At 34.9% G+C, this 22,559-nt stretch overlaps 1 protein-coding gene across 8 annotated transcripts in view; it reads left to right on the forward strand.

Annotated features, from left to right (window-relative positions):
- The first annotated feature begins 630 nt into the window (after positions 1 to 630).
- The window catches only part of LOC147366982 (putative COBW domain-containing protein 7), a 52,241-nt gene continuing 30,312 nt past the window's right edge, over positions 631 to 22,559 (forward strand). For 6 of the 8 annotated variants that reach the window (XR_015169676.1, XR_015169675.1, XM_086415422.1 and 3 more), the window contains exons 1-7: positions 631 to 879; positions 4,782 to 4,868; positions 6,882 to 6,978; positions 8,466 to 8,557; positions 14,843 to 14,902; positions 16,064 to 16,101; positions 21,847 to 21,893. Coding sequence is in view for 6 of the 8 variants with exons in the window: in XM_086415422.1 (XP_086271548.1) it covers positions 717 to 879; positions 4,782 to 4,868; positions 6,882 to 6,978; positions 8,466 to 8,557; positions 14,843 to 14,902; positions 16,064 to 16,101; positions 21,847 to 21,893 (584 nt within the window). In the remaining 2 variants the exon portion in view is untranslated. The remainder of the gene's footprint in view (positions 880 to 4,781; positions 4,869 to 6,881; positions 6,979 to 8,465; positions 8,558 to 14,842; positions 14,903 to 16,063; positions 16,102 to 21,846; positions 21,894 to 22,559) is intronic. The other 2 variants (XM_086415426.1, XM_086415425.1) reach the window with 1 other exon arrangement.

Raw genomic sequence — 22,559 nt, forward strand, 5'->3', positions numbered from 1 at the left:
TGAACTCAGGGTAATTGAGACCAAATTTTAAAAAATGAGATGATAAATAAAAGTAATGCACGTACACAGTAAAAAATTGGATAAAGATAAAACCTGCAATTATAAAATAGAAAAAAGTTTCACTGGTTCAGGTAGAAAAATTGCAATTACCTTTGTGCTGTTATAGCTTCCCATTCTCCTAACACATGTATACCTGTGGCGGATTCATTTTGATATTTGGCAAAACTAATACAATTATGTAAAGTTTAAAAAAAAAAAAGAATCCAACAACAACAACAACAACAAAAAATTTTTTAATGATACTAAGAAATGTCAAGTTGATGTAGCCTATTCCCTGTGGGAGCTGTTTAGGACGGGCTACTCTTCAGATTCCAACTGCCCTGGTCTCAAGGCCTCAGCCCTGCCACTGACCGTCCATTAGCTATAAAGGCTGCAGTCTCACACAGACACGATGTCAGGTATGGCCCTGACAATTCCGCCCACGTTCATAGAACACGCCCGAGGGGCGTGCCCAGTGCCCGTAGGGGCGTGTCTAAAAGGCGTGGCGGTCCTGAGCCCGAGCCCAGGTAACTGGGGGCGGTTTCGGGAGGCGCCACGCGTCGCGAAGTGATGACGTCAAGCGCGCGCCTCGCGTTCTGCGTGCGCAGCTGCGGGTTGTGGGGGGTCTTGATCCCAGGTCCTGAGTGTGGGGAGAGGTGAGCTGTGGTGTTTGCAAGATGTCTCGTGCTGTTGACTCTGCGGATGAGGAAGAGGAGCAGGCGGAAGAGGATTGTCCTGAATTGGTCCCCATTGAGGCGAAGCAAAGAGAGGTGAAGGAGGAGGAGGAAAAGTCTGGCCCCGGCGCTAAGATCCCAGTCACAATTATCACCGGGTATTTAGGTAACTAACCATCCCGGTCAGAAAGTTCAGTGAGCGCTATTCTGGGATTTGGGGGCTGATGGAGCCTCTTCTCCTTAGGCATCCGGGCCTTCTGACCGAAGGCCAGTGTCTCTGAGGTAGGGGCTGGGTCAGTTGCTCCCCGTACGGGATTCTTCTCACCTGAAGGGTTAATGATGCTCAGACCCCTCCGCGTTAGGGTCACATTTATCAACTGAGGTTGAAAATTAGCCTCGCATTTTTAAAACTAGTTCTAGCTTTGCAGTGTGAAGCACGGACCCGCCCCTCATTATGCATGTGACCCCTAACAAGTTGCATTTCTGAAGTTCACTGCCTCACTTGAAAATGGAAATACCAGTCACCTGTCTCAGTTTGCTTTTCTCTTATGCTTAGTGGGGCAAGAAACACATGTTTTGTAAGTAGGTTCCCATTAAAGATGTCCTTTCTGAAAACGCCCAAGGGCCCTTCCTCAGTATATTCCCGTCTCCACCAGCCAGTTTCTTCTTGCCTTTCGTGTAAAATACTCTTTATCGCAGCCTTTTTTTTTTTTTTTTTTTTTGTCTGTTTGTAACGTACTGTCGGAGAAAGAGTAAGAATAAAATTACTGTGCCCTCCGAGACTATATTTCTCAAACTTAAGGGCTTTTCAGGAGTTCATGGGGTCACTTAATTCGTAACTTTGTAAACAGAGTAGTTTCCTGAAGGACGGGATATGTGCTTACACTAGGAGTACTTTATTGGAAAAGTTTGAGAAGTATCATTTTAAAACTACAGTTAAATAGAAGGGCTAGAATAAATACCATATTAAAAGTGTAGGGAAAGGAAGTGAAATGAAATATTTAAAGTGAAATGATCTGGGGAAAAGAGTATCATTTCTAGATGCTGCTGCTGCTGCTGCTAAGTCGCTTCAGTCGTGTCCGACTCTGTGTGACCCCATAGACGGCAGCCCACCAGGCGTCCCCGGGATTCTCCAGGCAAGAACACTGGAGTGGGTTGCCATTTCCTTTTCCAATGCATGAAAGTGAAAAGTGAAAGGGAAGTCGCTCAGTCTTAGCGACCCCAAGAGACAAGTATAAACTTGGTGCACCTGAGGGCCTTTTACATAAAAACGGGAATTAAATCACTGGCATGACTCGGTCTCTCTCTCTTTTGCTTTGCAGACTTAAGTTTATTTTCATTTTTACTCAGGGTTAATTTTATAAAGGAGTTTATTTATTAGTAAAGGAATTTCCCCAGTGTTATTCAGATGCAGCTTCACTGTGAAGTTGAGCAGATTTTTGTTCTGAAACAATATAGTTTAGACTTGTTTTCCCCACCTTCCCCATTTTGCTCACTGGTAGATCAGAAGAGCATTGCAGATAATCGTCTGAAGCTTAGTTGTGAGGCCTCATGCCACCAACTTCGTTGCTGAATCTAGTAGATGGTTTCCCTGCTTATTGTTGAGCATTTTTGTTCCCTTGGTTTCTACCACATTTTACTTCTGATTTTCCCTCTACTTTTCTGGCTTCCCCTTAAAAATTTTTTTAATCCCTCCTCTGTCCTCTCTATTAACTTCATACCCAGGTGATTTGTATTTTGATGTTTCATAGACATGTCAAACTCTGCATGTCCAAAACTTCATGTTAGCATCCCGTCATGAATGATGGTTGCTTCTGTGATCCTAACCATTTGGAATATTATAAAAGCTTCCTAACTAGTGTTAAGTCATATTGCCTTTTAATATGTTCTCTGTATTTTACCCTTAATGATCTTTATGTATGTCAATCTGATTTTGTCAGACCCTTCAGCAGTTTATATTTGGGTTAAAGTTCAAATTCCTTGACATGAGTTTATAATCTTGCTCTTGACAACCTCTTTAGCCTAAGAAACTGTGGCCCAGAACTACTTCTACTTCTAAAAAGAGCAAGTGTTTTGGCCCCAGGAAGACATTCTTCTTACTGTTAGTTCTCTGGCTAGATGTCCCTCTTAGGTGCTCCATGACATCTTGTACATCTATTGACTATATGATCCTGTGGCATGGTTGCCTCTTTACTGATCTGAATTCCCCCTCTTTCTCCCACTTCCCTTAATGTTTCTAAACTTCATGAAGATAGAGACAGTTTGTTATGTCTTGTGCATGTTTCACTAAGGCTCAGTATAAAATCTGGTCCATAGCGGACTTGAGTGCTTGAACTGTGTCTTAGTATCTTTTGCTTCCTGATAAGATGGCTCAGCAGTAAAGAACCCTCAATGAAGGAGATGCAGGTTCGATCCCTGGGTCAGGAATATCCCCTGGAGTAGGAAATGGCAACCCACTCCAGTATTCTTGCCTGGAAAAGTCCATGAACAGAGTTGGATGTGACTGAGCACAAACACATAGTTATTTATAAAGCACTAGTAATTCTACAGGGAGAAGGCAATGGCACCCCACTCCAGTACTCTTGCCTGGAAACTCCCATGGACAGAGGTGCCTGGTGGGCTGCAGTCCATGGGGTCGCTAAGAGTCAGATACAACTGAGCGACCTTACTTTCACTTTTCACTTTCATGCATTGGAGAAGGAAATGGCAACCCACTCCAGTGTTCTTGCCTGAAGAATCCCAGGGGCAGGGAAGTCTGGTGGGCTGCCGTCTATGGGGTCGCACAGAGTTGGACACGACTGAAGTGACTTGGCAGCAGCAGCAGTAATTCTACAAAGCCCTCCATGGCCACCCCATCCTTTCCATTTTCCCTGCCACTGCTTAGTGCAGTGCTCATGCTCAGGGCCCTTGTCTCACATTTGGATTGGTTTTAAGAATATCCTTATTGCTCTGTGTCCTTAAGATCTGTTCCTTCCATTATGAATATTAACCTTTAGTGATATTGAGCTTCCTAAATCCCTCTGAACACAAGCCTTCCATCCCTTCAACAGCTTTTATACAAATATGGCCCCCAAAGGTTGAAGATATTAATATCCTACTACTCAGTAAATCCCTCCCAATTATACCCTAGAAATCTTGTAAAGTTACTGCAGAAGATGTGTACAACCTATATGCATGTATACAAGTTCTTTTTAGCAACACTGTAATAGCAAAACACTAGAAACAACCCATATGCCCACCAACAGAAAAATATGTAAATAAATTACATGTTTATATAATTGACTACACTACTATCTATATGCAGTTAGGGTTGGTTATTTATCTTTTTTTTTTTTACCCTTCTGTGGACGTTCACAGACCAATGTTTTTTCCTTCTGCTTGAGCTGAATGTACTTAGGTGTATTATGCCACCTACTGGATAGAGTTAGTGTAGCTATATGAACTTTTCTAATACTGATTATTGTGTCTTTTGTTAATATTTCCTAGGTCCATTTGCCATTGTGTGTGTGTAAAATTAATTTTATAGATTGCTTTAAGCATACTAAAGACAGCCATATAGACATTCTGAATTTATGTGTGGTTAATATAAAAGGTAGGTCTTTATGTGTACATTTTGGGGAAGTAAACTATCTATTCTTGGCTAAGAAACACTGTCATCCTGTAAAGGGATTTAAATACTTTATGTTTTATAAACTACATGACTACTTTATTCCCCAGGAACCATTATTTCAATAATTCCTTATTTAATAGAAAATTTAGATAACCTTACATTAATTGTTTAAGTTATATAGAAGACTTCTTTTTTTTGTCGTATGAGGTCAAAGAAAGATATGTAAGCCACCTTATTGGAGTGTTTGTAAATATTTGTAAAATTTTATAAGACATAAAGCATTTTTAATAGTTTTCAAAGCGTACTTTAATCTTTCCCTCTAGAATCTTATATTACCATTGTTAAATAATATTTGAATAACATGCAAATTTTAAAGAGCGTTAGGACTCTTTAAACTTTTTTGTCCATTTAAAATCAGTCTTTTGACTTTTGTTATTTAAAACAAACGTGTTTTATAGGTGCTGGGAAGACAACACTTCTTAACTATATTTTGACAGAGCAACATAGTAAAAGAATAGCAGTGATTTTAAATGAATTTGGGGAAGGTAAGTAAAGTTCAGTAAATGCTGTGCTATAAGAATGTATTGAACAGTTAATTCAGCTGGTGAATTGATACTCCATATGCAGAAATGAAAATGCAAGGTATTATCACGTGAACACATTGCTATGGATAGTTTTGGAAAAATTAGGTTCATTTATGTCAAGTTTTGACTTCCCTGGTTGCTCAGATGGTAAAGCGTCTGTCTACAACGCGGGAGACCTGGGTTCAATCCCTGGGTCGGGAAGATCTCCTGGAGAAGGAAATGGCAATCCACTCCAGTACTTTTGCCTGGAAAATCCCATGGACAGAGGAGCCTGGTAGGCTACAGTCCATTGGGTCTCAAAGAGTCGGACACGACTGAGCGACTTCACTTCATGTCAAGTTTTATTTTGTATGGAGTTGAGATACTGAAATCAGATTGTTTCTATAAAATTTTATTTTGTATGACTTTAGAATTCATACCAGAATTAATTAAATTTTTACATAAATACTCCAGAAGTAAAAATCTAAGGAGATGAAAGAAAATCATTCAGGAAGATTTTTGTACCAATTAGGAAGACCCTTTTGTGCTGACTGTATTGTTTAATTGCAGGTTTTGAAAATATTTGAAAATACTTCTGTCTTATTGAATGTTTATTATTCTGCAAAGCAGTTAAAATAGAAGGCTTAGAAAATAAATATGTGGTCTCCATCCTCAAGCAACTTCACTTATCTGTGAAAATATGTGTATTTAATTTCCAGTTTTTTGTCTTCACTGAACTGTGTTTTAAGAAATTTATACAGCAGTGTTAGACATACTTCTCTGATTACTTTTATAAGTTTTTCTTCTCAGGTCTGAATTTCAATAAAAGTTCACATTTAGCTAAAAAAATATAACTTCATTTGAATTTTTCTTAAATTTTATTTTTTTCAGTTGCAAATTAGTAAAGGAACTAAGTTTATGAAAAGGATGAAGGCTGTTAGTTGAACTTGATTTCTGGTTTTAATAAACTGAAGAGGATTTCAATAAACTAAAGAGTCCTGCCAGACAAAAATAAAAATCATAGTTTTTATTCTAACTTCTTATGAATTGATCTTCTGTTGGACACTGATTACATTTATTATCATTTGTTACTATTTTTCTTCAGTCTTTCTGGATCTTTTTTTTTTTTTTTAACAGCTTTGTCCTTTACAGCATTTACAATACTTTCCTTTTCATTTTATAAATGTTCTCTACACCCTGAGTTCTGTAGCAACCCCTTGCCTAACTAAAACATAAACATAAAATATATATCAGTAAAAAATTATTTAGTTTTTTTCCTTATCATTTGCTTTAATGGATATTTAGAACTTTCCTGGCTTGGGCATGTTTCTTTGTTGGAGGAAAAGTACGATTTTTTAAATCATTCTTATTTGATAACAAACATCTCAGACTGTCATATATACTTTATTTTTTTCTCAAGTAAGCATTGCTAAGAAACATGTGTGTATTTGATTAAAATTTAATTTGTAATTGAGCACATTGGTACCTTGGCCAAGCAAACTTCCTTAAAATGAACTAAGGGTATTTCTCATACAGGGAATGCTGAACAGTCTGTCTAGTAGACACTGAAACAATTTAGAGAAAGAATGAAAAGAAAAAATACGCAAGAGACTGAAAGGCATATGTTAAAAACCAATATATAAACATACTGGTCTATCTAGAGAATTGGCCATGGACAAGAAAGAATGCCTTTAAAATAGCTTTTTTATTTTATTAGGAAATGGGAGCAGTCTAGTAAGAGGCCTAGAGAGGAAGTAGGTAACTTTCATTAATTTTGCAGTTGTCTCTTTAGGGGCTTAAATCTTCTTAAAGAAATAAAAAATAAAATAATCTAGAGTAGTATAGTTTAAAATATTGAGATAGCCTGAACAGAATGAAAGAATACAAATTATGAAATACATTTTTCTGCTTCGAAATCTACTGTACTATTGAGTATCCTCATCTTTGTTTTTGGTTGACGAGTGGACATAATCTAAAGAGTGCTTCCTTTACCAGGAAGTGCAGTGGAGAAATCCTTAGCTGTCAGCCAAGATGGAGAACTCTACGAAGAATGGCTGGAACTTAGAAACGGTTGCCTCTGCTGTTCTGTAAAGTGAGAAATGGATATACTCTGTGCTTGTTGGCTTCTATAAATGTTTATTGCTTATATTTGCAGCTTTGATTTTCTTACATAAATTAACAGAATCTTCATAATCTTCTTCATTGTATTTTCAAATAGAAGATACACCTATTAGGATGCATTTTCTTTTTCTAACAGATGGAAATTGATTAATTTTAATGCTATTTGGTACATTATGGTAGTGTGGTCACTGTGGACTTCTCACGAAGTCCTTTCTAAATTTCTCAATTATTCACATTAATTCAGTTTTAAGAGAGAAATAGCAGGCTTTTGTTTTTCATTTTTAAAATGATCTTATTCATTAAATGCTAAGGATTAAGGAGAAATGTTGTCTCAATTTTAGGTACTTGGAGATTTGTTAGTTGTTTTTGATAATCTTGTTAATTCACAATATAGATCTTCCAGGTGGATATTATTTTGCCTGCTGAACATATAAGGGAATTAAGACTAAAAGACATTATAAGTCTGCATATCTAGTTATTTGAACCAAGGTTAGGATACATTTTCTTAAAGTGTTTCTCATTGTCTTAGCTCTAATACTGTGGTCATTTTATTGAATTTTATTTTTGTTGTTGTTTTTGACATCAAGTTTTAATTAACGATCCCTGTGGTGCACAAAAGTCTCATTTCATGTTTTAAAAATGATTGTTCTGAATTTAGTAAGTTATTGGTCTTATTTCCAAGATTTCAATCTCTAAAAACAATATAAATGACCACAAAAAAGAAAAAACCTCACTTCATGTTCCACCAGTGATAGTTGTTTCAAGGACAGTGAATGTTTTATTCACCAATATAACCACTCTTAGAAAAGGAATGACACATAGTAGTCACTCAAAGTTTGTTGAGCAAATTATGAAAATTAATACCTGTATTGTTGATTTTGTATAGTCCAGTGAATTAAATTTCTTCTAAATCATTTACTATCTTAGATGTTTTGACTGTGAGTCAAGTGTATTATGAAGGCTAAAGCACAACAGGTTTTCTTAGCCACTTAAAATTAAATGTTTTCTTGTGTTTTTAATATTATTAAGAAAAAAGGGAAATTAAAGCCTACCACCCTTATTCAGAACAGAAATAAAAGGTATTTAATTGTTGATATCCCTTTAGCTGTTCTATTAAGCTACTGTAATTCATACATTTTGTCATTGTCTGTATTGATCTTTTTCTTTCATAATGCTATAAAAATAACAGGTTCTGACTTATTTTAGTCCAGTAAATTAAAATTCCCTCTGCTTTTATCTAATATCTTAATACTTGTCAGCATATGTGCATCCATTCCTCTCTGTTCCCCCAAACTGGTGAAACTGGATAGACATGTTAGAAGCTTAGGAGTGAAGTAAATTTTTGCATGCCTAAAGATATGTTTATTCCTGGTTGCTAAATATATTTTTAAATGTTTGTGATGATCACTTTAAAATATTCAGGCAATCAACTGTATGTCATGTTTTGCTATTCCCCAGGGACAATGGCCTTAGAGCTATTGAGAATTTGATGAAGAAGAAAGGGAAATTTGATTACATACTGTTAGAGACCACTGGATTAGCAGATCCTGGTAAGAAATGTCGTTATTAAAAACCAAAACATAGTTCTTAAACATTTTAAAATAAATAAATATACTAGAGAAATATATAAAATGAATATTAAAGCTTTACTCTAGATTAATTTTTTTTTTTTATTTAAAGGAGAAAAAATACTGAGTCATGTTTCTTTGGCAGATGAATGACAATCAAAGTATTTGATAATTTTAACATGTTAATAGCATTTCAATTTCTATCAGTTGATTTAGGATTATTGGTAGGAAGAAGAGTTGTTAAAACTTTCAGAAAAATCTAATAAAACATAGAAAAAAAGACATTCTACTTCAGGTATATGTTTAAGGACTTTTGGAGTTAAATCCCAGAAATACTTATTCTCTTAAATTAATTGTTAGCGTTTGGTTTTCTACTACTAAGCTTGAAATCATTTTAATTGTAAATATTATTATAAGGTATGGAGTTAAATCAAGCCTGAAAGTGAAAATTGCTCAGTCATGTCCGGCTCTTTGCGACCCCATGGACTATACAGTTCATGGAATTCTCTAGGCCAGAGTACTGGAGTGGGTAGCCTTTCCCTTCTCCAGGGGATCTTCCCAACCCAGGGATCGAACCCAGGTCTTGCACATTGTAGGCAGATTCTTTACCAGCTGAGCCACAAGGGAAGCCCAAGAATACTGGAGTGGGTAGCCTATCCCTTCTCCAGCAGATCTTTGCGATCCAGGAAGGGAACTGGGGTTTCCTGCATTGCAGGCAGATTCTTGACCAACTGAACTATCAGGGAAACCCTACTGGGCCTTTTTTCTAGTGTGGGATTAGTAATGATTATCTATGAAGTTTTAACTCTGAATGGAATTACATCTAAACTTCCCTGTTGAAAGCTACACAAAGTCTACCTGTTCCTAACCATGGGTTTCTGTTCCTTCTTACCCAAATAACATTTAGGTAACATTTTATTCCTAGTTTGCAGAACATTTAGTTTTGTAAGTCTGACCCATTTCTTTTTTCATCTAAGTCTATGACACTGCACCATAAAATCATATTAAAGAACTAAGGGGTCATAATTGTTTAAAAGGAATACTGGAGTGCACTGAAGGTTCACCATAATCAATTGTTAACTTATTTTGAATTATTACATAATACTATTGTACCTGTGTTTTCAAATTAGGATTGAGTTGGGCTCTTTGGGTCCTTATATTGATACTAGGCATGGATTTTTCATACATTTTCATACATTTCCAAGAGGTCTAACTGATGATAGGACTTGAACCATTACATTGATGTTAAATATTAATTTAAGTCTGGTAAGATAGGGAAATATACTGTGTGCCTTTTTTTGAAATAAAATATCAATGTCTTTTGTTGTAGCCACTGTATAGAGAAAAGTTCTTGTGATTTTGAGAGTAGGTGAATTTACTAAAACACAGTTTGGCTTTTCAGAGGAAGTAAAAGTTAAATAAAAATCTCAGAGAAAGCTTTTGCACAGATTGTAGGTATAAACAGATGAATGTTTCTTCTTTCTTTAAAATAATGAGTTTTATTGTTTGGTTAAAAATGAAACATTGATTATTAAAAAAAAATGCAGTAGTACCTAAGAAAATACAAAGAAGAAAGTTAAAAAGAAAAATGTTGCCCTGTGTCTCATTACTGTAAAATACAAACAGGGAAATTTTATTCCAGGATTTCTCTGTGCCAGGGCTACTTGCTGTGGTATGTTGAATGACAGCATCAGCCTTAGCTGAGAGCTTTGGAAAAATATAGATTCTTGGGTTTCATCTCAGCTCTGTGGAATCAGAATCTCTGAGGGCAGGACCCAGAAATCTGTTTCAATAGGCCCCCTATGTGATTCTCACACATGCGTAAGTTTGGGAGAGCCTGCTCTCTGAGTAAATATGCTGAGGTAATTTTATAAAATAGGATCACATTCTGGGTGCTATTCTTAATAATTATTAATTCACTTTCACTTGAACTTAGAACTTGAAAGAAGTGAAAGAATTGTTGAATGTCAGATAAATACTTCTTCACTGCTAGAGATGTGAGTTGAAAAAATAAAAGATTATAAAGGACATAAATTGGACAAGTTATTTTTTTTAACTACACATTTAAAGTTTCAGGTTAGTATCTATTGACTGTCTGGCATAAAGGATGAGAGAATGAACACATTCCAGGTTCTCCTATCTGGTTTTGGTTCATTGTTTCCTTTGCTATGTTGTCAAGTTTCTAACATTTATATTCTGTTATACTTTGTTTAGTTCTGTTTAAACCATTTCAGTTGTCATTACCAGCACAGTAACTTCTGAGTTCCTGAGTTGATCAGTCTCTTGATTGACTGAACTTCATGATCATGGCTTCCGAGGTGGCACTAGTAGTAAAGAACCCGCCTGCCAATGCAGGTAACATAAGAAACTGCAGTTCGATCCCTGGGTTGAGAAGATCCCCTGGGGAAGGGCATGACAACCCACTCCAGTATTCATGCCCGGAAAATCCCACGCACAGAGGATCCTGGCAGAGATCCTGGCACAGAGGATCCATAGAGTCACAAAGAGTCAGACACGACTGAATCAACTTAGCACACATGTGTGCATACACACATGGTCTGGTAATCTTTTCAAGCTTTCAGTCTTGTATTCCTGGAGATCTTGCATACTTCATTGCTTGAGAATGGTTTTCTTTCTTTCTTTTTTTTTTTTTTTTTTAATATTTGAGGGATGACTTGGCTAGGTATAAAATTTTTCTATCACAATTTCTTTCCCTCAGAACTTTGAAAATGTTGTTCTATGATTTCTTAATATTTTGATTGGCTGAGTTTCCTCATCTAATATTTTCTTTTCATTTCACCTGGAAGGATTTGTGAGTGCTGTGTTTGTTGAGTTTCAGTGTTGTTTCCTTTTATGTTTGAGAGTCTGCCTGTTGTTTTCATTCTTGAACCACAAGCTAGCAGGAGATAATATCATTAGAGAACACTTTTCTTCGAACTTTGTGGTCATTATTTTATTATATTGGAGCAATGAATTTTACTATAGAAAAGTCTGATAATTTTTTTAATTGCCTCCCTGAAAGTGACTTGTTTTTTCATTTAAAATGCCTGAAAAAATTTTAATTTGTTTTTTAAATGCAGTAATATAGCCAAGATACATCTCAGGGTCATTCATAATCATATTTTCCTGGAATTACAATATACTCTTTTGTCTGGAGGTTTAGTGCTTCATTTAGGTACTTTTTCCTTTATTACCATGAAGAACTTTTCTGTCAAATTATTGAGTTCTCTTCTTTATGACACCAGTTTTTCTTACATTGAATTTTCATTTGTTCTTCATATTTATTATCTTCTAATTGTCTTGGTTTGCCTTTTGCCTCTGCATTTACTGTAATCATCTCAAATCTTCCTTTTTGTCAGTAATTCTGTTCCCATCAATGTCTGTTGATGTTTTAAATGAATTAATTCATTAAATAATGGTATATTGGCCTTAAGTTTATTTCTTTAGCATTCCAAACTACTTTTTCATATTATTCTGCTTTTTGCTTTAGACCTTGTTGTTTTTTTTTTTTTTTTTTTTACCTCTTGCCTTTAAAAAAAAAAAAATTAGTTGTTTCTTTTTGCCCTTTAAAAAAAATTTTTATCGGCCATGCCATGCAGCTTGGGGGATCTCAGTTCCCTCACCAGGATTGAACCTAGGTTATGGCTAGCAGTGAAAGTGCTAAGTCTTAACCACTGGGCTGCCAGGTAATTCCCTAGCACTTGTTTTTAATTAAGATTATATTGTTTTTATCTTCCTTATTATAAAAAAAAACTCTTGGAAATTTTCTTTTGTTTCTTCAATTATGTTTCCATTCAGAACAGGTTCTTTGCCATTGGTATTCCTCATTTATTTGTTCATTTTTTCCCATTCCTCCTTTTATCTTCTTTTTGCTTCTCCTAAGCTGTAATACATACACATAATTTTTTCACTGTGTTTATGCTTAATGTGGGAGACTCAGAGAACTTCCCTCTACTTAGATGTGGTGTTCATGAATTTTTTAAATACCCTACTCATGTTACCTAAACTTGCTGGTCTCTTGGGCCTCAGTTTGAAAGCTGGGTATTGCTGAGGGATGGGGAAGCAGAGAGAAAAGAAGCGGTTGAGAGAGACAGATGGGCAGTGTGATATTTTAGGCTCTGCTGTCTCACAATACCAAGTGTTCCGCTCTTGTATTAGCTCAAACTACTTGTGGATAGATTTCCCATACCTTTTGTAGGGGCATCCTTGAGCTTCAGACCTCTCTCTCCATTTCGCTTTGAGCCCTGGAAAATGACCTTCTCCCCTGAAAATGTGGAGGCAGAAAATTTTACTCTTGAAATTTCTTTGTTTACCTTTTCCTGTATTGCTTATTTCTCCCTTGGTTCTACTTCTCATGATTTTGGAATAAAATGATAAATATAGGATTTTGTAAACTATTTCTGTATAACTCTTGTTGAGGTTTGGGGTAGGTATAAGAACTATCATAAATCACATAGAACTTTCTATTTCTTATTTTTACTATCATCCAAAAATTATGGCAGGGGATTGTTTATTTGGTTGCTGCTGATAAAATTTGACTTTCAAATTTTTATTTAGTTTATGTTTTATGAGATTTTGAAGAATGGAGATTCTGTAATTTAGCTCAGAGTTTCTTAACTTGGTATAAATGATATTTTGGGTTGGATAATTCTTTATTAGAGGGGACTATCTTGTGCACTGTATGATGTTTACTAGAGTCCCTGGCGTCTACCTACTACATGCCAGCAGCATTCCCATGGTTGAGATGACCAAAAATTTGCCCAGGCATTGCCAAATAATCCCTAAGGAGAAAAATCACCCTGGATTTAGAATCACTGATTAACTGCATTCCCTCGTCTTTATTTCTCCTGTTAAACACCTGCATCCAAATTTTAAGTAGTTCTTTCATGTGTAGCCTGGTAAGTATTAAACCAAAGATACACATTAGGTTTAGAATAAAAGCTCTAATAGTCTTACAGCTCAAATTAATACTATGCAAATGTGAACTATTGGACTTATAAGCTATCTGAATAGAAATCAGTGAATTAAAAAATATTTGTGTACAGTGTTAGGAATTTTACTGAGTGGAAAAATGAATACTTTTAAAAATAATTCACAGTAGATTTACTTTTTCTCCTTCATTAATTAAAATCATGTTGTTAGTCAAGTAAGTGAAGAAAATTTTTATTGGCAATTCAGTTGTTTCCTGTTGAAAAGACTGACACCCTCCGGTTCTAAGCTAAATAATTGTCATGGTAAAGTAATTTCCTTGAAAAGGACAGGCATTGATTCAGCCCCTGTTACTCACAAATCCTATTTCAGTCAAATTGGAAAACTATTAAGTTTTTAGGAAAAAATCAATAGGTATCAGGAAACCATTAGATCTTGTGGCCCTTGCTATATCCTGCATGAGTAATCACTGTAAACAGTTGACAGGTATTTCATTGTTGACACAGAGTGATGCTTGGGAGACCACATCTCATCAGGGTAGGTGGACAGCTTTAGACATTGGAATGAGTTCAGTTATCCTTGTTTTTCCCCATACTCATTCTTTTCGACAGCTCTGTCACTAATAGGGCTCTGATGCTTTGAAAAATCAAATTCTTTCTTTGCTGTCAGTTTTCTTTTTTGTGTGTTGTGGCATACTAATCAGGGTGTGTGGTTTGGTGCTGAACCAGTTTCTATCAAAAATAAGTTTTAATTTCTTATTTAGAAATTATTTTTCCTCAAAACATTCTCTAAATTTTATATACCATACTAATAAATAGTGTAAGGATTTATTAGTAAGACCTTAATTAATTTTGTCATACTTTTATTCTGTAAAACTTAAATTTTTGAAAATTTACAAAAAAATTTGAACAACTGATTTTGGATTTATCTGTATTTGCTTTGTTTTCCTTTAGGGAGATAATTATTTGTGAACTGTATGATTATTTTATTCAGGAGAGAGAAAATAAAAATTAGACCTATGTACATACAGCCATTCTGCTCAAATTATTTGATAATATTTATTGGTAAATTATTATGGCATTGGTAAAAGCTTGATATTGTATTTGTCTGTAATAATACCTGTTCTTTTTTAAATTGAAGTAAAAGAGAGGGCAAGAAATGGATATAAAATAATAAATGGTTCTATATTCCCTTAAGAAGATTGAAAACCCATATTTTATTCATATATGTATTTGCCTGCTAATTCCATTGGGGCAGATTAAATAATTATGGATAGAATTTTGTTTCCTAGTTTGAAGAAATGTTTTTTATTTGATGAGTATTATTATATATTTTCAGGTGCTGTAGCTTCTATGTTTTGGGTTGATGCTGAATTAGGGGTTGATATTTATCTTGATGGTAAGTTTAGAAATGAATTTTTCTTTAAATTTTCAAGTAAAATGTAATGTTAAGATCGTTTTTGTTTATTCATATTATACTTCTAATTCCTTGTATTGATACTCTTTTTAAGCTTGTTCAGTGATGATGATGTCTTTGAACAGATTCTAAAGTCCCAAACAGTATTAGAACTAGATGTCCATTGTAATCTCATCTCCCAGTTTAGTGTTTCCATTAAGGTTTTCCTTTAAAAATACTATGTAGCTTTACTATATTCCCTGATGTTTAATTTATGCAGTTAGTATATAACTTTTTATTTTAAAAAACATATAGTATGAGGATCAAATTTCTACTTTCCTTTTCTCTTGAAGGTAACAGTTAAACAAAGTTCCCTATCCGTTACCCACTAACACTTTTGGGCAGTCTTGTTCATAGGCTTCATTTAAGGCATATTAGAAACTTTCTGAATTAGGCACATATGTCCCCTGAAACATCCCCCACCTTTCTAGAAACCATATTTTCCTAGACTAAGGGGTGAACTTTAAGAATTACTGAAACTGGGCCTCATCATTTGGCCCTAATGCATATGAAATGTAGCTGATTAAATTCCTTAGGCATCATCAAACTCATTCTGTTGTTATCCTTCCAAAGATTATTTAGTATATAAATTCAGAGATTACCCAACTAATTGGTCATTTGGAAATTTAGGTACATATTAGATAAAAGAACTGTGTGAGTTAGATTGGTAAGAGATGTTAGGAATAAGATATTCTAAGATGCCTCAGATTTGTTAAGCAATATTTTAAATAAGAAAAGTTTCATTTTTGATTATGTGAAAGTTAACTGAAGATAAGCTATCTTGTGTGATTTATCACTTTCCGCTTTACATTATGAAATTCATCTCATCATATTTTGGATTGTAAGCTTTTTAAAGGCCAGAGAAATCTTATTTTCTTTTTTATTTAATTTTAAACATTTATTTTTATTATATCCTATCTTGTGCCTTAGAATAGTGCTAAGGACATGTTTGAAATGCATCTACTTACTAATGGAATGGAGTTAAATTGCAATGCTGGCAAGAGGAAAAAAAACAATGTTTTATTGAGTGACATTTGTGAATGGAAATGCATTAAATTTTCATTCTTAAGAGCAAAAATGATTAAAAGATTTATTTCTTTGTAGGTATCATAACTGTTGTAGATTCAAAATATGGATTAAAAGTAAGTTGAAAAATTTCTGTGAGTTACTCATTATTTGTTAAGAGCTAGGTATATGAGGATTGATTATATTGTTTTTTCTATGTTTGTGTCTGTTTGAAATATCCTTAACAAAAATAATTTTCCACTGTAAATATGAAAGATATTGCTTTTTAAAATGGCAGTAATATTATCAGAGAACTGTATATTAAGCCAGTGATTTACATTTTTAATTTAATAGATCATGTTTTGAAAACTTAGCATGAAGAGGAATAAAACAAATATGGTAAAAAAAAAATAGTTTTTTTACGTATCTTGAACAATAGATGAAATTTGTGTTTCATTTAATTATTATTTTGTATTTTTAAGTTAACTGTTTATTTTCTCCTTCTCTGACTTGATGTGATTTAAGTTGAAAGTGTAATATTTATAATAAGAAAAATTTATAGAATCCCTAGAGAAGGAGATTGTACACCACTTCAGTATTCTTGCTTGGAAAATCCTGTGGCCAGAGGAGCCTGGAGGACTTACGGTTGCAAAGAGTCGGACACGACTGAGCGACTTCTCTCTTTCTTTCTTTACAGCACAAAGTTTGGGTGTGTGTAACCCCTCCCTAGGACTCAGCCCCAATATTGATAAGTCTTTCTGTTTGATAGAGGAAATTGAGCTTGATATGAGCATATGAGAGCTTATTTTTCTTGTTAAACTGTTGTCAGACACAAGCTGGAGATGATTGAGTTTTTAAAAAATATAGTGCTTTGCCGTATTTTGAAGAAATCAGGATTTATGCTTAAATCAACTTCAGTTTACAAAATGAAAAATAGTCAGATTTTAAAATGCATATTGCTGTATAAAGTAGTGTTTCTCAACTTTCCAAGTGAGTTATTACTAAAGGCAGAAGAGAATGAAATTATCCTCCATCTCTTGATCTGGTCTGGGAATATGGATAATGCTCAGAGTAGTCATTTCTTAGAAGTTTAAATGTAATGTTTTAAAATTCACATCCATTTTGTGTTCTATCCCACATTATAACTGAATTTCTTAATTTGAACAAGTTTGTTTTTCTTCCAAACCTTCAATAACATTATGATGGCAGGCTTGTTAAATGGGTTACCAGTACCCCTTCATCGGCCCTTCAGTTCCCTCAGGAATGGAGAGACCCTAATTTGTGAAGTTTGGGAAATAATTCCTTTTTAGATGTTAAGTCAAATTTTATTAATAGTCTTAAGAACCAAAGAAAGATCCCAAATATTATAGTTTTACTCTGAAATATTCCAGCTATCCTGAAATCATATTTCTAGTAAAATGTTTACAGAAGAAGCAAAACAAAATGAAAAAAGTCAAAATTCTTCACTGAATGTTTATTAAAGAGCATGTTTGAATCCATCCCCTATATGTTTATTACCAAATTTGGAATATTTACAGGATGGATAGCAGGATTTTTGTTTGTTTGTTTGTTTTGATGGACTTAAAAGTGCTTTGCACCAAATCAAACTTTTTATGTATTTATGTATATTTGGGTGTGGAAAAGAGTTAAATAGAATCTATTATGAGTGTGATAGAAGCCAAAAAAAGCAAAGCAACATTCTGAATAATGCAAACACAATAAACGTTTAACCCCCTGCCACCTTGATAAAACCTCTTAAATTATTAAATCAATATACCTACACAAAACTGACATACTGTCAGGATAATGGAAACTTCAGATTTTCTAAGTCAGGTGCCAAATAAATAACTTTTCCTTTATATAAAGAATTTGCCAACTTGTCCAATTCCTTTGGTTGCAAAGCTTGACCTTAGGAGCTGCTTGTGATTCCGAGAATTCTGAGGCAGTACAAGGAATGACACTTGGATAATGGGCAGCAATTTAAGGGTGTCATGCTTCACAGAGCCAGCCCATCACAAGTAAACCTGAGAAATGGTACCCTGTGGCCAGCCAGCCAAATTGAAACTGAAGTGGTAATTGATATCATGGGCTATCACTCTAATGGGATTGTCACCCATTGATTTGAAATATTCATTTTTTAATCATGGGCAAAGAATTGGACAACTTCAAATGACAGGTCTCTATTCTTAGGACTTGACACCCAGGCTAGTGACATTGTCCTTTTCAGTTCTACGAATGTGACAGCATTTAATGCAATAGAATCAAAGAATGAAGTTACACAGAAAAGGTCAAGTCAGAGGTTTCTTTTTGGTTCTTCTGTTATATTGCTCAAGCTGTTGAAACAATTCAGTCAGTAAACAGTGGCTTAGAAAAGACCAGAAAAATAAATAGACTGACATTATGCAATAATCTTTTTTTAAAAGCTAAAATAGTGTTAGCTATAACCAATCCATTGGAAAGAAATGCTGCTGCTTTTTTTTTTTTTTAGTGTCATCTGACATCTTTGACACTAGATTTCTTTCTACTTTGGTCAAAACAGTGTTTTTTACTTTCTTTCTTTCCTACCAGCCTGTTTCTATTTCTGTAGAAAAGGACACCCTCTAAACCCTTCCTGAAGTTGTATCATACAGTGGTGTTATTTCAAAGGATTTATTTTTATGCTATGCTAAGTTAGAGGGTGGAACCTTAACCTTTTTGATATGTTGGATTACTGCTGCTGCTACTGCTAAGTTGCTTCAGTCGTGTCCGGCTCTGTGCGACCCCATAGACGGCAGCCCAGCAGGCTCCCCTGTTCCTGGGATTCTCCAGGCAAGAACACTGGAGTGGGTTGCCATTTCCTTCTCCAATGCATGAAAGTGAAAAGTGAAAGGGAAGTCGCTCAGTTGTGTCCGACTCTTAGCAACTCCATGGACTACAGCCCACCAGGCTCCTGCATTCATGGGATTTTTCCAGGCAAAAGTACTGGAGTGGGTTGCCATTGCCTTCTCCATATGTTGGATTAAGTACTGCCAAATATTTTTTAATCTTTTCTGATATGTAAGCAAAAGCCAGTCTCTAAGCAGCGATGAGGCATCTGTTGGGGATATACACACATAAAATATTTTGAAAAAAACATTGCAAAAATGTTTTCTTCCTTACCTGTACAGGTAGAGTAGAATGTCACAGTCTCTGTTTTTTAACTTTGTGAATGGGAGTCATCGGACTTAATGACTAATGGTGTAAGTCACTGGAAAATGTCCTTTTGAATTGCAGACACTGGTTTTAGTCTTTTTGCAGTTTGACTTTCGAAGATAAGAAGTTGCATAAAGGACATGTTGAGCTGATAGCCAGAGAAAATAAATGTTAATGTGCATTTATTATTTGTTTATGTTTGTATAGCCTTCATATTTACATAGAACAGGGACATTTATCTCTTCTGCTTTTTTATATGTTTATTACATATCATTCTTAATAGAATTGTACTTATTGGTAGGTTTTTATTTGGGGCACTTTTAATATGTTTGTGCATTTGATGCTTCTTGACTTCCTAGAGATCATAAAACGTTAGTCCAGTCCATGTTAGCTTTGAGTGAAAATTTCTAATCTTTTGAAGATAGATTAGATGCCCCATTAACTTCGAGTGAAAATTTCTGATTTTCTAGAGACTGGATGTATTAAAAACCTGAGTTACTTTGTGAAAATACTATATTATTAGTTATGTTTAGGCACAGAAATTAAAAAAACTCTGATTTTCTTGCTATATCTTTTTCACACTCCTCCGGCTCACAGCTGAAAAGCCCCAAATTCATATGTAAATAAATCTTCCAAAAGATCAAAATATAATATTTTGAAACTATTTCAAAAGTTTAAAAGAATTCAATATTATAGGATCATTCGGAGACAGATGCATTGGTAAAAATGCATCTTTATTAAATAGATTTCCTGCTGACTAGAAGGGGGTTTGTTGCTGCATGTTATGTAGTATTCTTCAGATAACAACATCCACTTATCTATTCAGCATGCATGCTCAGTTTCTTCAGTCATGTCTGACTCTTTGCAACCCTATGGACTGTAGCCTGCCAGTTGAATTTATAGGATTGTACCTAAAGTGGTATCATTTTGCACCTAAAGTGGAATCAGTGCATAATTACTCTAGTTTTAGTTTATACTGGTTTCCCTAAAAATAGAATTTGACAAACTTTTAGGAGAAAAAAAGTTTTTCTCTATAGATTTTACCAAGACTAGTAAATAAAATGATTACCAGTTTGCTCTTAGGTTCCAAACTATCCAAATACCTTAATGCTCTACCTCTTCATGAATTGTAAAACTGACTTGATGAAATAATGTTGAATGTAATTTTAGGTGATCATTATGCATATAATTTTATGCAGTTATTAATGACACTGAGTCGGACACGACTGAGCGACTTCGCTTTCACTTTTCACTTTCATGCATTGGAGAAACAAATGGCATCCCACTCCAGTATTCTTGCCTGGAGAATCCCAGGGATGGAGGACCCTGGTGGGCTGCCGTCTGTGGGGTCGCAAAGAGTCGGATACGACTGAAGCAACTTAGCAGCAGCATACAAGAATGATTTTATATGACATAAAAAGCTTTCACAAAGGTTTTTAAATTATGTTCATTTTACTTCTGTTGAGCCCTCTTGCAATTTTTGAAAAATCACCCTATGAAAAGGTATCCTGTGATGGTGACAGTGTTAGATTTAGTTTTCTCTTTTATGAAATAAGAATAGTCATTCCCCATAATTGTTATTAGGGATAAATGAGACCATGTTTATAAAAGGACTTAATAATTTGGGGGTTCAATTCAAATACAAAAAATGTTATATAATCAAATTGCCTCTGACATTAGTAGGCAACTTTTTCTTGTGACAGAGAACATCTATTGAAGGTTAAGGTAATGAAGGTGAAACATTTTTTAGAAAACTTTATGACACTGATGACTTTAGGGATATAAATAGGATTTTGAAAAAATAATATGTACTCCCAGAGAGATCAAAACTATCCTGTGGACTTCTCTGTCAAAGTATTTTTTGGTGCTAGCTTGATTTTGGCAAGGTGCAAAATAAAGTTAACTGGAGAGGCCAGATCATTCAAGTGTAGGTTTCAAAATGTTAACCAACTTTTTGCTAAATATAAGACTGTCCTTCTCACAGATCATTTGTTTCTAGGGAATTGGAAGGGCCCAGTACAAGTTCATAATGTGCCTGGTTCTGGGGTAGGGCTAGGAATGGAGGGAAGTTTATTAAAGTAAAATTTTGGTGGTTATCTCTTTTAAAAAAAATAAGTAATAATGAATATTTAGAACAAGGACAGTTTTGTAAAAAGGAAAATGCCTAATTTCTGAACTATAATGTTGTGTGTTTTTATGACATTATTTAAATCTGGAGGGTTTTCCATTTAAGAAAAAGAAGAGGTCAGAGGACAAAATTTAAGCCCTTATACCTCACTTTCCCCTCAAAAAACCCCATAAGTTCACTGTAGGAAAAAATTTACAGGTGAGGAAGAAAGTGGTTTCAGATAGAAAAGTTAATCCTGAATTTGGATATTCAGTAATAGAACTTAATGGACCTTCCTGGTAGCTCAGTTGGTAAAGAATCCACCTGCAGTACAAGAGACTTGTGTTCGATCCCTGGATTGGGAAGATCCCTTGGAGAAGGAAATGGCAACCCACTCCAGTATTCTTGCCTGGGAAATTCTATGGACAGAGGAGCCTGGTGGGCTACAGTCCATGAGGTTGCAAGAGTCGGACCCAACTTGGCGACTAAACCACCAATAGAATTTGAAGTTTTTATTAGAGGTAAGAAGTAAAAATCCTTTGTGTTGACTTTAGGTTGTGTGTGAGACCACAGTAACTTTTGTTCAAATTTTGTTTTTGTTTAGCATTTAGCAGAAGAAAAACCTGATGGACTTATCAATGAAGCTTCTAGGTATTCATTTGTTTAAAGTATTTACTGATTACTGGCTAAATGGAAAAAGGAAATTATTGGTAGGAAAAACAAAACAAACTGAGAAACAAAAACATAATCAAGGAAAATCTTTTTCCTGTGTTTGAATTATTGCTATTTATAATGATCTGATAACTAAAATTTTATTTAAAACTATATTACAGCATAAACTGAGTGCTGAGCCCAGTTGTACTTTGTGAGGAACTTTTAATATGTGAACATTTAAAAATATTTTGTTGTTCTCATATGATTTCTTTGGGATTGAAAATGATTGTTAAACAGAGTTGATTCACTTCCTGCCTTCTTTCATAGTAATTCATTTGACTCAAATGTTCATTGTTATTCAACACAGCAGAGGAACAATACAGAAACAGTTGCAGTTTGACGTTTAGAACATTTTTTGTTTAAATACCTTTATGCTCCTAATTGGGTTCTCTTTAGACTTAGTCTTCAGTGCTTGCTCAGTTGTGTCCTACTCTTTCTGACCCCACGGACTGCAGCCTGCCAGGCTCCTCTGTCCATGAGATTGTCCTGGCGAGAATACTAGAGTGGGTTGCCGTTTCCTCCTCCAGCTGATCTTCCTGACCCAGGAATGGAACCCATGTCTCCTGTGTGTCCTGCATTGGCAGGCTGGTTCTTTACCACTAG

This window comes from Bos grunniens, chromosome 8 (assembly GCF_055505025.1).
Source record: "Bos grunniens cultivar Pamir isolate PY7600 chromosome 8, Bosgru_T2T1.0, whole genome shotgun sequence".
NCBI lineage: Eukaryota > Metazoa > Chordata > Mammalia > Artiodactyla > Bovidae > Bos > Bos grunniens.